This window comes from Ustilago hordei (genome assembly GCF_900519145.1).
Source record: "Ustilago hordei strain Uho2 genome assembly, contig: UHO2_contig_13, whole genome shotgun sequence".
Taxonomy (NCBI): Eukaryota; Fungi; Basidiomycota; class Ustilaginomycetes; order Ustilaginales; family Ustilaginaceae; genus Ustilago; species Ustilago hordei.
The window spans coordinates 268829-282877 of NW_024545290.1; the positions used below are offsets into that span (position 1 = coordinate 268829).

At 50.4% G+C, this 14049-nt stretch overlaps 7 protein-coding genes across 7 annotated transcripts; 3 read left to right on the top strand and 4 right to left on the bottom strand.

Moving 5' to 3' along the window:
• Nucleotides 1-269: 269 nt before the first annotated feature.
• On the top strand, nucleotides 270-1423 carry UHO2_05349 (putative RPL5 - 60S large subunit ribosomal protein L5.e; the record flags this gene model as incomplete). Its single annotated transcript, XM_041560165.1, has 2 exons — nucleotides 270-272; nucleotides 533-1423. 2 exons carry the CDS (start codon nucleotides 270-272, stop codon nucleotides 1421-1423), a joined length of 894 nt encoding a protein of 297 aa, XP_041416099.1.
• A 735-nt stretch (nucleotides 1424-2158) lies between these two features.
• UHO2_05350 (putative 40S ribosomal protein S15) lies at nucleotides 2159-2695 on the bottom strand (the record flags this gene model as incomplete). The annotated part of the gene is made up of 1 exon (XM_041560166.1): nucleotides 2159-2695. The coding sequence occupies one exon, from the start codon at nucleotides 2693-2695 to the stop codon at nucleotides 2159-2161; it is 537 nt and encodes a 178-aa protein (XP_041416100.1).
• A 519-nt stretch (nucleotides 2696-3214) lies between these two features.
• Nucleotides 3215-3592, bottom strand: UHO2_05351 (uncharacterized protein; the record flags this gene model as incomplete). The annotated part of the gene is made up of 1 exon (XM_041560167.1): nucleotides 3215-3592. One exon carries the CDS (start codon nucleotides 3590-3592, stop codon nucleotides 3215-3217), a length of 378 nt encoding a protein of 125 aa, XP_041416101.1.
• A 328-nt stretch (nucleotides 3593-3920) lies between these two features.
• On the top strand, nucleotides 3921-4256 carry UHO2_05352 (putative ribosomal protein P2; the record flags this gene model as incomplete). The annotated part of the gene is made up of 1 exon (XM_041560168.1): nucleotides 3921-4256. The coding sequence occupies one exon, from the start codon at nucleotides 3921-3923 to the stop codon at nucleotides 4254-4256; it is 336 nt and encodes a 111-aa protein (XP_041416102.1).
• A 708-nt stretch (nucleotides 4257-4964) lies between these two features.
• UHO2_05353 (putative CYT1 - cytochrome c1, heme protein) lies at nucleotides 4965-6313 on the bottom strand (the record flags this gene model as incomplete). The annotated part of the gene is made up of 2 exons (XM_041560169.1): nucleotides 4965-5858; nucleotides 6248-6313. The coding sequence occupies 2 exons, from the start codon at nucleotides 6311-6313 to the stop codon at nucleotides 4965-4967; spliced, it is 960 nt and encodes a 319-aa protein (XP_041416103.1).
• Nucleotides 6314-6860: 547 nt separating this feature from the next.
• UHO2_05354 (uncharacterized protein) lies at nucleotides 6861-8834 on the bottom strand (the record flags this gene model as incomplete). The annotated part of the gene is made up of 2 exons (XM_041560170.1): nucleotides 6861-7481; nucleotides 7578-8834. 2 exons carry the CDS (start codon nucleotides 8832-8834, stop codon nucleotides 6861-6863), a joined length of 1878 nt encoding a protein of 625 aa, XP_041416104.1.
• Nucleotides 8835-10337: 1503 nt separating this feature from the next.
• UHO2_05355 (uncharacterized protein) lies at nucleotides 10338-11333 on the top strand (the record flags this gene model as incomplete). The annotated part of the gene is made up of 2 exons (XM_041560171.1): nucleotides 10338-10481; nucleotides 10554-11333. 2 exons carry the CDS (start codon nucleotides 10338-10340, stop codon nucleotides 11331-11333), a joined length of 924 nt encoding a protein of 307 aa, XP_041416105.1.
• Nucleotides 11334-14049: the final 2716 nt, after the last annotated feature.

Here is a 14049-nt window from a genome sequence, read left to right on the forward strand (position 1 = left end):
TGGTGCTCGTCACGTGCCTTCACACCGATTTGTACAGTTCTGGACGGGTTCGGCCGTAACGGCCTCGCGGTCCCGCCCAATAAAAACATCAGGAAAATGGATGCAAGAGAGCCACTGAGACTGGGTGAAATTGTGAGATTGGGCGAATGTAAAATTGGAGGAATGTGAGATTGGAGGAATGTGAGTGTCCCCGTTCATAGTCGAAGCTTTGCTCGCCATCCTCCTTCCTGATCATCAAGCCTGAAGCATCAGCCTCAAGATTATCCAAGATGGTGAGTAGCATATCCAAACACATTCGGAAGGAGCCACTACGTTCGTGATGCGCCGTTCTGCCATTCATGCATTCCATCAGGTGGGATACTACCAGCAATCACGAGCTCTATACACTTTGGATGCAGATGCAGAGCAAGGTAGCTCGTCGACGTTGGATGTGGTCGACTCGGAAGCTCCACCTTGGCCAATTATAGCATCGACATGATATACTTACACGCCAATCCTTCCGTCCGGACAATCATGTTGTTCAACTGTGCAGCCGTTCGTCAAGCAAGTCAAGTCTGGCGCCTACTTCTCGCGTTACCAGGTCAAGTACCGTCGTCGTCGTGAGGGTCGTACCGACTACTACGCGCGCAAGCGTCTCGTCTCGCAGGCCAAGAACAAGTACAACGCACCCAAATACCGCCTTGTCGTTCGTTTCTCGAACCTATACGTCACTTGCCAGATCGTTCACGCCAAGATCAACGGTGACAAGGTTCTCACCCAGGCCTCTTCCAAGGAGCTCCGCCGTTACGGTGTCAAGACTGGCTTTTCCAACTGGACCGCCGCTTACGCCACTGGTCTGCTCGTCGCCCGTCGTGCACTCACCATCCTCGGTCTTGCTGACAAGTACGAGGGTGTAACTGAGCCCGATGGTGAGATGGCCGAGGTTGAGCCTTTGGGCGATGACGAGCCTCGTCCCTTCAAGTGTTTCCTCGACGTTGGACTGAAGCGTACCTCGACCGGTTCGCGTGTCTTTGGTGCCCTCAAGGGTGCTTCCGACGGTGGAATCTTTATTCCTCACTCTGAGAAGCGTTTCCCCGGTTACGACCCTGAAGCCAAGGAGCTCGACGCCGAACTCCTCCGTTCTTACATCTACGGTGGACACGTGGCCGAATACATGGAGTCTCTCGAAGAGGAAGATGACGAGCGATTCAAGAAGCAATTCTCCACCGCTCTCGAGCAGGGCGTTGGATCGGACGACCTGGAAGACATGTGGACCAAAGCTTTCGAAAACATCCGTCAAGACCCCTCTTTCACGCCTTCGGACAAGTCGAAGAATTGGGCAGCCGAGTCGAAGAAGTACAAAGCTACCAAGCTCACCTACGAGCAGCGCAAGGCCAAGATCGCCGATCAGATCGCTGCTTTCAAGGCCGGTGCCGATCTCTAAGCCGGCAGTGTTATTGCTGCTGTTTGAATACGGACGGGCATCTGGTTCTTCTGGCAAATCTATATACTTGTTTGGCTTCACTTGTTCTCACTCCCACTCGCTTGCATTTCTTCCCACACACACTCAACACACACCCAAAATGAGAGCTTGAATCATCATCCACCATGACCAAGCTTCTCTTTACACTTACTCCCAATACCATCGGCCTTTACCTTGCACCTTGTCCGTTTGTAACACCATCTTTTATCCCCGTCTTGTCTCGTCTCGCCTTCCAGAATCTACATGAGCAGTGCATAAGCAGTGCATAAGCAGTGCATAAGCAGTGCATAAGCAGTGCATAAGCAGTGGTGGCAAGAGGGACAGACTACACGTGGCTGTATGGGAGGAGAGCTATGATTGAGAATGCGACACTTGGCTACAGTTGCTTCTCTTGGTTGTAGATGATACTTTTGGACAGACAAGACACATTCGGAACATAAAAATAGGATGCTATCTTGGTGAATTGAGATTCGTTTTGGGTGGTTGAGCTGCCCACAAGCTCGTGAGATAGTGTCTGGATGGGCCGGGAGGGATAGTACATGTAAGAGGCGTTTTCGGAAATCAGACAACCTTTGTGGCAATAATGACTGCGAGACGAGGCAGGGAGGCAATGTGAACCAGTCCAAACCTAGAGAGAGTGTGCGTGTGTGTGTGATGAATATGTGAGAAAGAGGAGAGAAAGGCAATGGAAAGCGTTTATCGGATAGGAAGGAAACGATCAACGGTAGAGCCCTTACCCTTAGCACCGTGACGGGTGGGGATGTAAGTCATGGCGAATTCGCCAAGGTAGTGGCCGACCATTTCGGGCTTGATCTCCGTGTTGACGAAGAAACGACCGGTGTAGATACCGATCATGGAGCCGATCATTTCGGGGACGATGATCATGTCACGCAAGTGAGTCTTGACGGTAGCGGGCTTCTCGTTGGGCTCGCATTCGGCCTTGGCCTTGCGAAGACGCTTGATGAGACCCATGGGCTTACGCTTCAGACCACGCTGGAACTTTCTGCGAGCACGGGCGTGAACGAGAGACATGAAATCCTCGTTCGACATGTCGAGAAGAGAGTCAAGCTCTACACCTCGGTAGGTGAACTTGCGGAAGGTTCGCTTGCGCTTAAGCTCGGCAGCGGCGGCGGCGTCGTACTCATCCCTGCAAAGTTGGGGTAAGTGAATGGGCGGCAATAGTGTTGCAAGGGTGTCAGCTCTCGCAATTCGAAAGCAAATGTCGGGGATCATTGTTGCAAGCATGCTTCTGTGTCGACAGGATTGGTGCTGGCATCTTTGTCGGTGTGGCATCTGTTGCATCGTCAAGATGTATCATTCCCACCCTGCCATCTCTGCGCAAAAGGAACGAGATACTCCGACGAGGTCTGGCGCTACGACGCTACTTTGATCCTTTCCACATCCATCCGCAACGAGGCCTTGGATAGATGTCCATGCTGCTGACATTGGTTCCAGCAAGACATTCTGGTGTTGTCGACCATCGCTTTGCTGCAATCCTCTTCCGCTTCGTCGATCGTGTGTGTTGTGTGTTGTGTGTTGTGTGTTGTGTGTTTCGGAGTGTCGTGTCGAGGCTAGAAGCATGCTTGCCATCGAACAGCATGATGCTACTTACATGTTGGGCAATCTTGATGATGAGCAGAAGCAAGGTGGCCGGCTGACCTCTTTGGGAAATCAAGGCAACAGCACACGGGCCAAATGCTCACCAATCGTCAAAAAAAATCCAGCCTGCAGAGAGGCACAACCTGACGCCGCCTAGGGGAGTTGCCCTTGCCGCGCCAAAATGGGTGAGAGTGAGCTGACGCCTGAGAGTGCGCTTGCGAATATTGGAGTTGCCTGCCAAATGTTGAAAAGTTCCCACGCTTTTTTCTCTCTCCTCAGCGCGGTTGCCATCTTTGAACCAGACTCGGATCCGACCAAGTTGCCAATTTGGCCTGGAGCGACCTCAGCCAGGGAGCGGGCAATGTCAGGCCCCGAGCGCCTTCTCCATAGCTTGACTTGCACCCACAACCCTTCTCTCAAGGTACCTAGGTAAGTAGCTCCTAACGCCCTACAAGACATGCCGACAACGACGAGATAGAAGCCCCACGACACCAGCACGGCTCTGGTCAATGGCAGCATCTTCAAAGACATGCTTCTCCACCGACATAAGAGGGATCTAGAGCTGGCCAAGTGCAAGAACCACACATAGTGCAAGCAAGTTGCCGGAAGCTATCTCTCTCGTTGTCCTTGTCCACCGCATCAGCTCGTCCCAGCACCAGCTCGTCCCAGCACCAGCCACACGGCTTGGCAGTTCGAACAAGTTGACTTAGCACTTTGAAAAATCATCGTCTCGTCCTAATACAGTCCACAAGTCTTCCTATCTTGGATCAAAGCAACCCCTTGCGGATTTGCGGCCGGCCCTTTTTATTCTCTCATTCTCAACAAGCCATTTCGGAAAGGTTTGTTTTAGTCGATCAAGATGAAGCACATCGCAGCCTACCTTTTGCTCACCCTCGGTGGTAAGGAGAACCCCTCGGCTGCTGACATCAAGTCTCTCCTTGAGACCGTCGGTATCGAGGCCGAATCTGAGCGTCTCGACAAGCTCATCGAGGAGCTTAACGGCAAGGACATCAACACTCTCATTGCTGAGGGTCAGGAGAAGCTCGCTTCCGTCCCCGCTGGTGGTGCTGCCCCTGCTGCCGCTGCTGGTGGTGCTGCCCCCGCCGCCGGTGGTGCCGCTCCTGCCGCCGAGGAGAAGAAGGAGGAGGAGAAGGAAGAGTCTGATGACGACATGGGCTTCGGTCTCTTTGACTAAACACAGTCGCCCTCGCTCTCGAACCAAACCCCCCCCCCCAAAAAATGCCGATCTCAATGCATCCCTTGTTGGCTTTTCTAGCATCTGTATGACTTGGGAACCCCACATCTGGTTGCAAAAGACTCGCCTTGTACTCTTTCGTCACTGTACCATCACACACATTCTCGAATGACTACAAGCTTTGCCGTCTTTGAGATGCGATAACATTTCCCTGTCCTTTCAGTGTTCAGTCTGGGTTTGCACCCTACCTTTGTTGAAGTTTGAAGACGTTTGCGTCCCCATACTGGCGATCGGAGAGAGTTTAAGTAGGATGTCACTGCTGCTAAAAGACAGAAACAAATATACTCGATTGACTAAAGTGCTCTCTGTGAGATATATATACATGTGAGCGGCACATGCTCAAGGTGGGTGTAACTCCTACTTAATGATCTACCATGACAACGAGCGGGACTGTGTTGCACCCGATCTCTGATCAGATGGGAGATCTAATCGGATCGGGTGTGCCTGATCACCGATCCGATCGGCAGCGCGTCATCCTTTAGCGTCGCACTGGATGGTAATCTTCAACAACCTTTGCTGCGATCGAGTCGACACATCGCACAACCAAATTGCACAGGCCATAACGATAGGATGAGAAAAAGAGTATATATGAGCAAACAAACTGGCGTTTTACAAACTCGAAACAAGAAGAGCGACAAAGACGAGAGATCAGTGAGTTGAAGGAGGATTGTAGATGATCTTTCTACTCTTAACACCAGCCCACTTGAAACGCTTGACCCAAATGGAAAGTGCAGTGAGAGAGGAGAGAATGATGACAGTCTGCATACCCATTTTCTTCCTAGTATCGTGTTCGGGTTCAGCAGAAAAATGGAGGAAAGTAACAACATCCTTTGCCATCTGGGAAGTGGTAGCAGGAGTACCATCCTCGTAATCCACAAGACCATCGTAAAGAACACGAGCCATGGCAATCTGAGTACCAGGGAAGTAAGAGTTGTAGTTCAAACCATCCTGAACCTTGACACCTGCAGGAGGGTCAGTGTAACCGGTAAGCAGGGCAAAGATGTAATCTGCACCACCATGACGAGCCTTTACCATCAGGCTGAGATCAGGAGGCAAAGCACCAGCGTTGGCAGCTCGTGCAGCCTCGTCATTGGCGTAAGGACGAGGCATGTAATCGGCAAGCTTACCAGGACGCTGGAACATAGCACCCTCATCATCGGGACCATCCTCGTACTCAACCTCCTCAGCCATAGCCTTGGCCTCATCGACAGTATGCGACTGACCGACGAGGTTACGCCAGGCAATACGGTCGAGCGAATGGCAGGAGGAGCAAACCTCACGGTACACCTGGTAACCACGACGAATCGAGGCATGGTCAAAGGTCTCAAAGACACCAGAGTGCGACCAGGGGTACTTGGGTGGGTGGAGACCTTCGTCGGCCATGTTAGCGCTGGCCGTCTCCAAGAAGGGAAGCGTACCGTACAGGTGTCTGTACCAAGCGACCGAACCGGCAGCGACGGCAGTGGCGGCAATAGCGGAGGATCGCGATACCATGAATGACTGCGAAGCCTTAGCGCCAGCCTGTGTCGATGCATTTCGGACCTGTAAAAGTGGAAGAAGGGGTTCAAGTCAGTACAAGATGTTGCTGTTGGATCGAGAATGCCGGTTAATTCAACTCGACACTCGTTCTAATGCCATATGCGTTGCGTATGTGTAGATCGTGCTGCTGCACCGAGGCTTTCCAAAAAAGATGGAGCGATGGCAGATGGCTGCTCTAAGATGTTGGGTGGCATGTGTGTGTGTGTGTCCAATATGCTAAGCTGTTGCACACTGCCATTCCAGATTCACTGCTCAACATCATGCGTCAAGTTGTCGATACGAAGTTCGCCTTGCATTGACCCAAAGCCTAGCAATCGTCCAATCCTCCATCGCGATCGTCTCCTGAGCGTTGCGGGTGGCTGAATTTGGGATGGTGTGCATATGATACCTACCGAAGCGGCCGAGCCGTTGACGGCGGCGCGCAGGGCAGTTCGCGCGCTGTTGAACAAGTTGGCCATGGTGACAATGGCAAGCCAATGGTAAGGCGGATGAGTAGGCTAGGCTATTGATGACGAGGCAAGGTGAGAAGGAGCGATGTGAGAAGGAGCAGAGGTGAATGGACAATGTTAACTGCTGAAACTGTCAATTCAACTTGAAAGATTCGAGTGTATTTCCAGACTTGCGGGCAAAGGACGAGAGTGTTAGAATACTTTGAATTTGGCTCAATTTCCAAGCCTCGCTGAATACAACCTCTCTTAAAACTGAAATCCAACCGCAACTCACTTGGATAATTGTCTTTTCAACGCCTCCACGCCTCCACGCCTCCACGCCTCGCTGATTTCAAATCGAGATGGCATTTGTAATCCAGTTTTGAGCGTCTCATCCGCGCCTCAGAAAGGTCGCTCAGCCAATCAAAGCCAGCCCCTCACCCGCTTTTCGCACGATAGGCGCCCATGCCTGTATCTCACTCTCTCTCGTCATCCTCCGTTGGCAGGAGCTGCTGATGGTATGGTGTTCGCTTGCAATATGCTTGGATGTCATCTGCAGAGCGGCGACCATGCTTTATCATTCGGCTGGGTATCGTGATTGCAAAAACACTTGGCCCACTTTGCGACTCAGCGCAGGTCCGATCTTCTTGCGCTGGTCTAAGTTCTCCGTAGAGCTGGAAAGCAGCGTATCTGCTTTCTTGGTCTCATCCGCTGGTCCTTGGTATGCCTCTGTGAGTTGACGGAGGGTGCTGTAGATGGTCAGCATCTCTCGCACCTTCTCGGCGCTCATGCCTTTGATGCACAGGAGCATCTTGCCAAAGACCTCCGTGGATGTCAGACCAGCACTCTTGCTGTTGAGTGCCTGAAAGGCTTCGAATGAGGTCAGGATAGATGCAGAGGGCAGCTTTTTTTGCAGCTCATCCCTTGTCTGCAGGAAGCTTGAGCGAGAGATGACTGCACTCGGTATCACTGAAAGATCTCGTCGTTCGTAGATCTTGCGGACGATGCGGTCCATTGCTGCTAGATAGTCGATGCTGGCAATCAGACCTGAGGTCCGCTCGACAAAGAAGCCATCCACCACCTGTGAGCTACTGAGTGCCGTCTGGATTTGCGGTGCAAACTTGCCCATCTCATCCTCCACGTCGTAGTCTTCAATGAGATAAAGCACTTTACATAGTCCCGAGCACGACAATCGGAACTGTCAAGCAGAGATGCACAACAATAGTCCTCCAAGAAAGCATCGGTTAGCATGATGCCCGTCCGACCGTCTGAGCTAGGCGCTGTCGTCACTTACCTTTTGCTCCTTCCATCGTCCATCAAGGATGGAGCTGGTAAGATCGTCGAGCCGCTTCCTCTCTACAATGTGGTCTAGCACAACTTCGTCTGCTTCGAGGCCGCTCCGATTTTTCCGGCGTGCTATCCAGACAGCATCTCCCACTTGCAGCGCTCGTGTCTCGGTGTCTATTCCCCGCTCGAGCAAGAGTGTAGCTATTGGTTCTTTCTCCTGTCGTCCTCCGGGTCTGTGACGCTCGCGGTTGTCGACGAGGAGATGGATGGTATAGCTGCCTGCTTTCAACACCTCTGGCTCCAATGTCGAGAGGCGTTCGTTGAGTGTATCTTCTTGCTCGTCCTCTGAAACATGGTCCTCCAGTTCTTCTTCAGCCAGTTCTTCTTGACCGAGTTCTTCTTCACCCAGATCCTCACCGGCTTCAGTCGCATCTTGGACGTCGGTCGGTTCAACACGAGCGTCTTTAGCAAGCGTCTCTGCAATCGTTGCACCTTGATCGCTTAGAGCATACCGAGCTGGATTGCCGGACTGCAGCACGTATCCTTTAGCGATGAGCGTCTTGATGCTGGTCCAGCCTGTATAGAAGGAGCGAGAGCTACCTGCACTGCCGCCAGATGTGCCATGGTGACTGGAAAGCGGCACGGCTGCTGATGCTCGAGATGAAGATCCGCCGAGCTCGTACTCGGTATCCGAGTAAGGTCGAGCAGCATTGATCAGCTGTGTTTTGGAGACCTTCTGCTGCTGCTGCAAAGAGCCGCGGGCGCTGGTGGTGATGAAGAGTCCAACGAGTAGACCGTATGCGCCTGAGCGGTGCTGGGGCACATAAGCGCGCTTCTTGGTCGGCCGATCTGATGCGCCTCGCTTGTTTCGTTTGGCTGCACCATGGCTGCCATCTTGCGCTTCTACGGCCAGATGTTCTCTTGCTTCTGCTCCACCATCATCATTTGTCGCCGATGCTGACTTGCTCTTCGAAGTTGAGACCTGGCGCAAAGGCCGCTCTGGCATCGCCTTTCCATTCTCCTGACACCATTTCTGCAATTCCTGTTCGATCTTGTTGGAAATCGTCGGTCCGATGCCAGATAGTTGCGTCGTTTGACATGGATGTTGCAACTCGATCGGACAGGCTGCCAAGGATTGGTGTGCCTTTCGGTATGTACGGGCTACCTTGGAGCCTTTTGCTTGTGCTTCTTCGGCCCATGCTGCGAGGAAGGTGAGCCATAGTGTATTTCCACCTGCGGTGCTGTTGTTGTCGTCCGCACTCATCGCTACGGCTGTCTTTACCATATTCCTCGCCGCCAGATGACAGCGACTGTATGGAGAAAGGGTTGCGGCTAAGATCAACGCTCGATTCGCGGCTGACCGCGTCAGAAAGGGTTCCTCCTTGTACAAGGCGAATCGCGGCACCAGCGAGACGACGAAACGGCGAAACGGCGAGACGGCGAAACGGCGAAACGCTGACACGCAGAGCCTAAAAGGTTTTTTTCGGACAGAATTTTGTGGTCGCCTTTTCTGGGTTCCCTTTTGGAAAGCAGTTTGGTGTTCCTGACGACAATGGAAGCGGCGCTGAAAAGAAGGAGCTTGCCAGGCCTCTGCGACTCTGCCAAAGCCAAAGCCAAGCCGAATGCTCTCAGAGGGACAAGCTGTGGTTGTGCGTGCGTCAAACCATTCAAAACCAACATCGAGCTGAGAACCATGAGCGGACGTTTGGAGCTATCCAACTCTGACAAACCCCCAACAAGATCGCAGCGACAGAGTTCAACTGCAACTTGTATCTACCTCTTACCGAACAGAACTATGCTGGAATCGGGTCAAGTAGGCCGATATCTAGTTTGCCAACGGGAAAATCGGCTTTGTCAGCCCGATTATGGATTTCTTTTTTAGACTTTCAAGTTGTTCCCAACATCTCGAGCTTTCACTGGGCTGCCAAGCGAGGATTCCTTAGATCGCCAGTGGAGGTCAATAGCAGAGCACAGACAGGCGAAAGAATAGAAAGAATAAAAAGAATAAAAAGAATAAAAATGATAAGCGATGATAAGCAATGATAAGCGGGCTCAATTTTGTTGAGCATTTTTCTGTGCGTTCCCTCTTGGCGACATCAAAGATTTCGATTCCTCTCTGGCTCATCCTCAAGCCAACATTGGTCTTTTTGTAGCTCTCCCTTTTCGCATCATTTTCCCCACTCTAGGGGGTATCAAAGTTTTTGCGTTTTTAAAAACCCGGGTTTTTTCAAGAGCACATTTTTCAAAAAAATGCAAAAGCTTACATAAGACCCACAAAGGGAAAAAAAAAAACCATGTTTTCAAAAATGCAGCTCAGGAGGCGTGTTTGTGAAAACATGGTTTTTTTTATCACTCCACATCTTCTCTCCTTTCCTCACTCTTGTCGCACTTTTGCTCACTCCCTCTTCCTTGTGCTCATTCAACATGACCTCCTCCACTGATGATTCTGGTGACATCTCTGCAGAGTTGTTATGCCAGTCCACTACACCTACAAGCTCTGCAACTCAGACCAAAAGCATGCCTGTGCTGTCTCAATCTGGTTCTACAAGTGCTCCTGACATCCACACTTCCTGTCCAACTCGAGCCTCTAGATCTGCCACAGGCAAGAAGAACTTGACATGGTCAGGTGCCAATGTTCTTCACCTTGTCATGATCCTCTACAACAACAACTCCTACCAGCACACTCTGCTGCCATCTCAAGAATTGGCTGAGAGTGATCCAGCCCTCAATATTCTGCAAACATCCCATTTTTTGGGATATCTCCAAGATGATTTTCCCAGGTGCATCTGTCGATCCCAATCACATCAAGTCCAAGCTGAGGTGGCTGCTAGAGACATACTACAGGGAGAAGAAGAAGCTTTCACTCACTGGAGCTGGTATGCTGCTGGAGGACATGGATGCATCCAACCCAGTAAGTTTTGGTGATCTTTGTTGCTTGCAATAGTATGCTTGGATGCTGATTCATACTTTCAATTTTAAACAGTCCTACGTATCTCGCATTGCCCTGTCAACAAAGTATGCTTGGTTTGAAAGGATGCACAAGATGATGAATGGCCAATTCAATGCTGATCCCACAGCACTTATCACAACTCCCAGTCTTGACTTCACCAGTGATGATGAGCCTGACATGCCTTCAAATGGCTCAGCTGACATACCCATGGATATTTGTGGCAGCGAGCTGTATGATCACAGCACTCATGGCTGTGGTTTGCCTCCTATTCTCGACTTCATCGAACCCACCAACCCCCCAGCTGCTGTTGCATCCACTTCTGGTGCATCCTTTGCTGGCACTGGTGATGATGACATCTTTAACACACCTTTGCCTCCACCTTTGCAGGCTCGACCACCTTCCTCCACTGCTGGCAGTTTGGATGTCTCTGATTCCACCTCTTCTCAATCTTCAGCCCAGCTCTCTCCCAGCATCAAGTGCAAGCAAGGTGCCCTTGATCACAAGCACAACACACTTGCTGAAGCTTTCTATCATTCTTCCATTGATACCCTTCAGATCTGCCTGCAGCTTGAACAGGAATGCACCAGATGCAAGAAAATACTGGAGGCTGAGCATACCAAGTGCAAGGAGATGCACCTGCATCATGAGAGGGAGGAGAAAGAGTGCGATGAATGTGTTCGCACATGTGATTGTGAAATGGTGATGGAGATGGTGTGCCTCCTTGCTTCTCAGGCCAGTGTCAAACAGGATGCTCATCAGAACACCAGCAACAACAACAACATGGACTCTTCATTCAATCTTCCTGTCTTGTAGCATTACATGTACTATCATCCAGTCTCAATGCAAAGTCATTTCTGAGTGTTTTTCTGTAGAGTGCAAGTATGAGGTGAATAAAAATGCTGTGCAGCACAGTCACATAATGAGCTCAAAAGCATTTAAACAAAAAATTTCACTCTCACACCTCTTCCATTACTACCACCACTCCACTCTGCAACCTTTCAGCATCGCTCTTGCTGCCATCCCCCCTCTCCATGCTCCCTCTCCAACTCCCTTCCTCCTTCCAGCCATGGTGTGCTACAGTGACAAGCAAGTAATTCTCAATGACATTGTCCACACTCTTGAGCTCTCTATACCTGCAGAGGTCATCCAAAACACTGACAGAGTGCAGCACTCCTGCAGCACTGACATCAACAACTTGGACAACGATGGTGACCCAATTCTGCTCTCATGACACCTTGTCTGCTTGTACACTTTCATATGCAAGCAAAGGTACACAATCACACATTGCACTCCTCTTGGCCATGCTGATAAGCTTATCCACCTTCTCAACAGGTACAAATCAAGCAATCATAGGATGTATCATGGACTTGTTCGTATGTCGCCTGAAGCATTCAACAATCTCACCATCCGACTCCAGCAAACAGAGGCTTTCTGGTGGAACTACAGCAGCTCAGGTGTGATGTCTCTCAACAAAGTGCAAGAGATTCTTTCAGTGGCTCTGTACAGACTTGGCCATTCTGGAAATGGAGGTGGTGAACATGATGCTGCTTTGCAATGTGGCTGTGGTGTTGGGAGCATTGTTGGATACACCAATCACACAGTCGCTGGCCTCCTTGAGCTAAACAACGAGGTCATGCAGTTTGCTTCAGAGGGAGAGAGACAACATGCTTCTGCCTGGGTGTGCAATACAACTGGGGTTGAAGAGTGGGGTAAGGGCTGGCTTGTGGTGGATGGCACACACATCCCTCTTGCCTGGAAGCCAGGAGTGCTCAGTTGAGAGCACTTCTGCTACAAAGGCTTCCACAGCATCAATGTAGCACTGGTGATCCTGCCACACTCACTGCGGATTGTTGAATCAGTTGTTGGACAGCCTGGCAGTGTTCAGGATTCAAAGGTTTGGGCCTCAGGCAGCAACATCCTGAAGAAGCCTCACCTGTACCTTGACAAAGGTGAGTTCATCTGGGTTGATGGTGGATATGGCCATTCTGCCTTCACAGTTGGACCATTCTCTCACATTGCTGCTGACAAGAGTCAAGACCTTTGACACTTCAACTACATGCTCTCTTGAGTCTGAGTATGAGTTGAACATGCCATTGCATACCTGAAGAACCACTTCCAGTGCCTTACAGGCTATCATGGTAACATCTACCATTTCAAGGACCACATCACTGCTGCCGAGATGATCCAAGCCTGCATTGTTGCCCACACCTTTGCAAGTCAATATGACTGTCCTGCTGATATTGCTGACCTGCTGTTGCCCTCTTTCTCTGAGGATGAGGTGAGTGAGGTTGTTCAAAGCCTCCAACTTGATGCCAGTGATACACAAGAGCTCAGGAGGACAAGATGCACAAATCAGCAGGAATACAAACTGGATCTTGCCACTGCAACACAAGGGATGTCACAGTATGCAGTGTCAAGACTTTGAAGTTCTGCTGCACATGATCTTCAAGAGGGTTTGTTCCAGGTGCTGTTCAGATCCACTGGGTGCAATGAGGAAGACACTACTGCATTGTCTCAATGTCATGAGAGGACTACTGTGGACTACATTGCCATGACTCAAAGCACATCAGCTTGGAGACAGGAGCAAGTCTTGACACAACCATTCTCGATCTGACAGGCACTCTCTCTTCTTCTGTTCAATACAATTCTTCTCACCACCATATGAAACATTACATTGAGTGCATTGTGTGAAGAGGAAAGCAAGATATAAGCAAGCAATGGGTAATAGCGATGAGAGCGACAAGTAACATGACCACTGTTAGGTTTTGTATTTTATCGGCCATATGATTTCATCATGTTTTTGGAAACCTGCTTTTCCTTGGGGGGGGGTTCAAATTCCCTCCAAAAATGCGCTCTCGAAAAAACCCGCATTTTTAAAATCGCAAAAACTTTGATACCCCCTTCTGAGCTTTTTGTCCTTTTTTGTTTTTTGTTTTTTGTTTTTTGTTTTTTGTTTTTTGTTTTTTGTTTTTTGTTTTTTGTTTTTTGTTTTTTGTTTTTTGTTTTTTTTTTGTCTTTTTTTTTTTTTTGTCTTTTTCCTATCGGCTCTTCCGAAAGATCGCATCCGAATCTCAGCCGTCGACAACTCAGCCTTGAATAATCCGCCGACCGAGTTCTGATCTTCTCTTCTTTCCACCATCATCCCCTCCTGCCACTGGCACCCAGATCACCTTGTCTTGCCTCGCCTTGCCTCGCCTCGCCTCCATCTCATTCGATATTCGCGACGCCAACCTCGGGCTCTCACACGTCGACCCTGCACCTTCATCAAGACTTCCCTCACCCTTTTTAACGACCGCAGCCTATTTATCCCTCTGGCTCATCTCTCGAATCGCCGGAACAAGTTGATAACCAGCTCCCTCTCTGGCTTCACTCCTGCTTCAGTTGCTATCTTTGAGATCCCTCGCTCAACGCAAAAGTTGCCTTCTCTCTCTTTCCCCCCCCCCCCCCCCCCGCGTCAACGAGAACGCATTCATCCCGCTATCTCGAACGCCGCATCGCTTTGTCTTTTTCTTTCTTTCTTTTTGCTGCT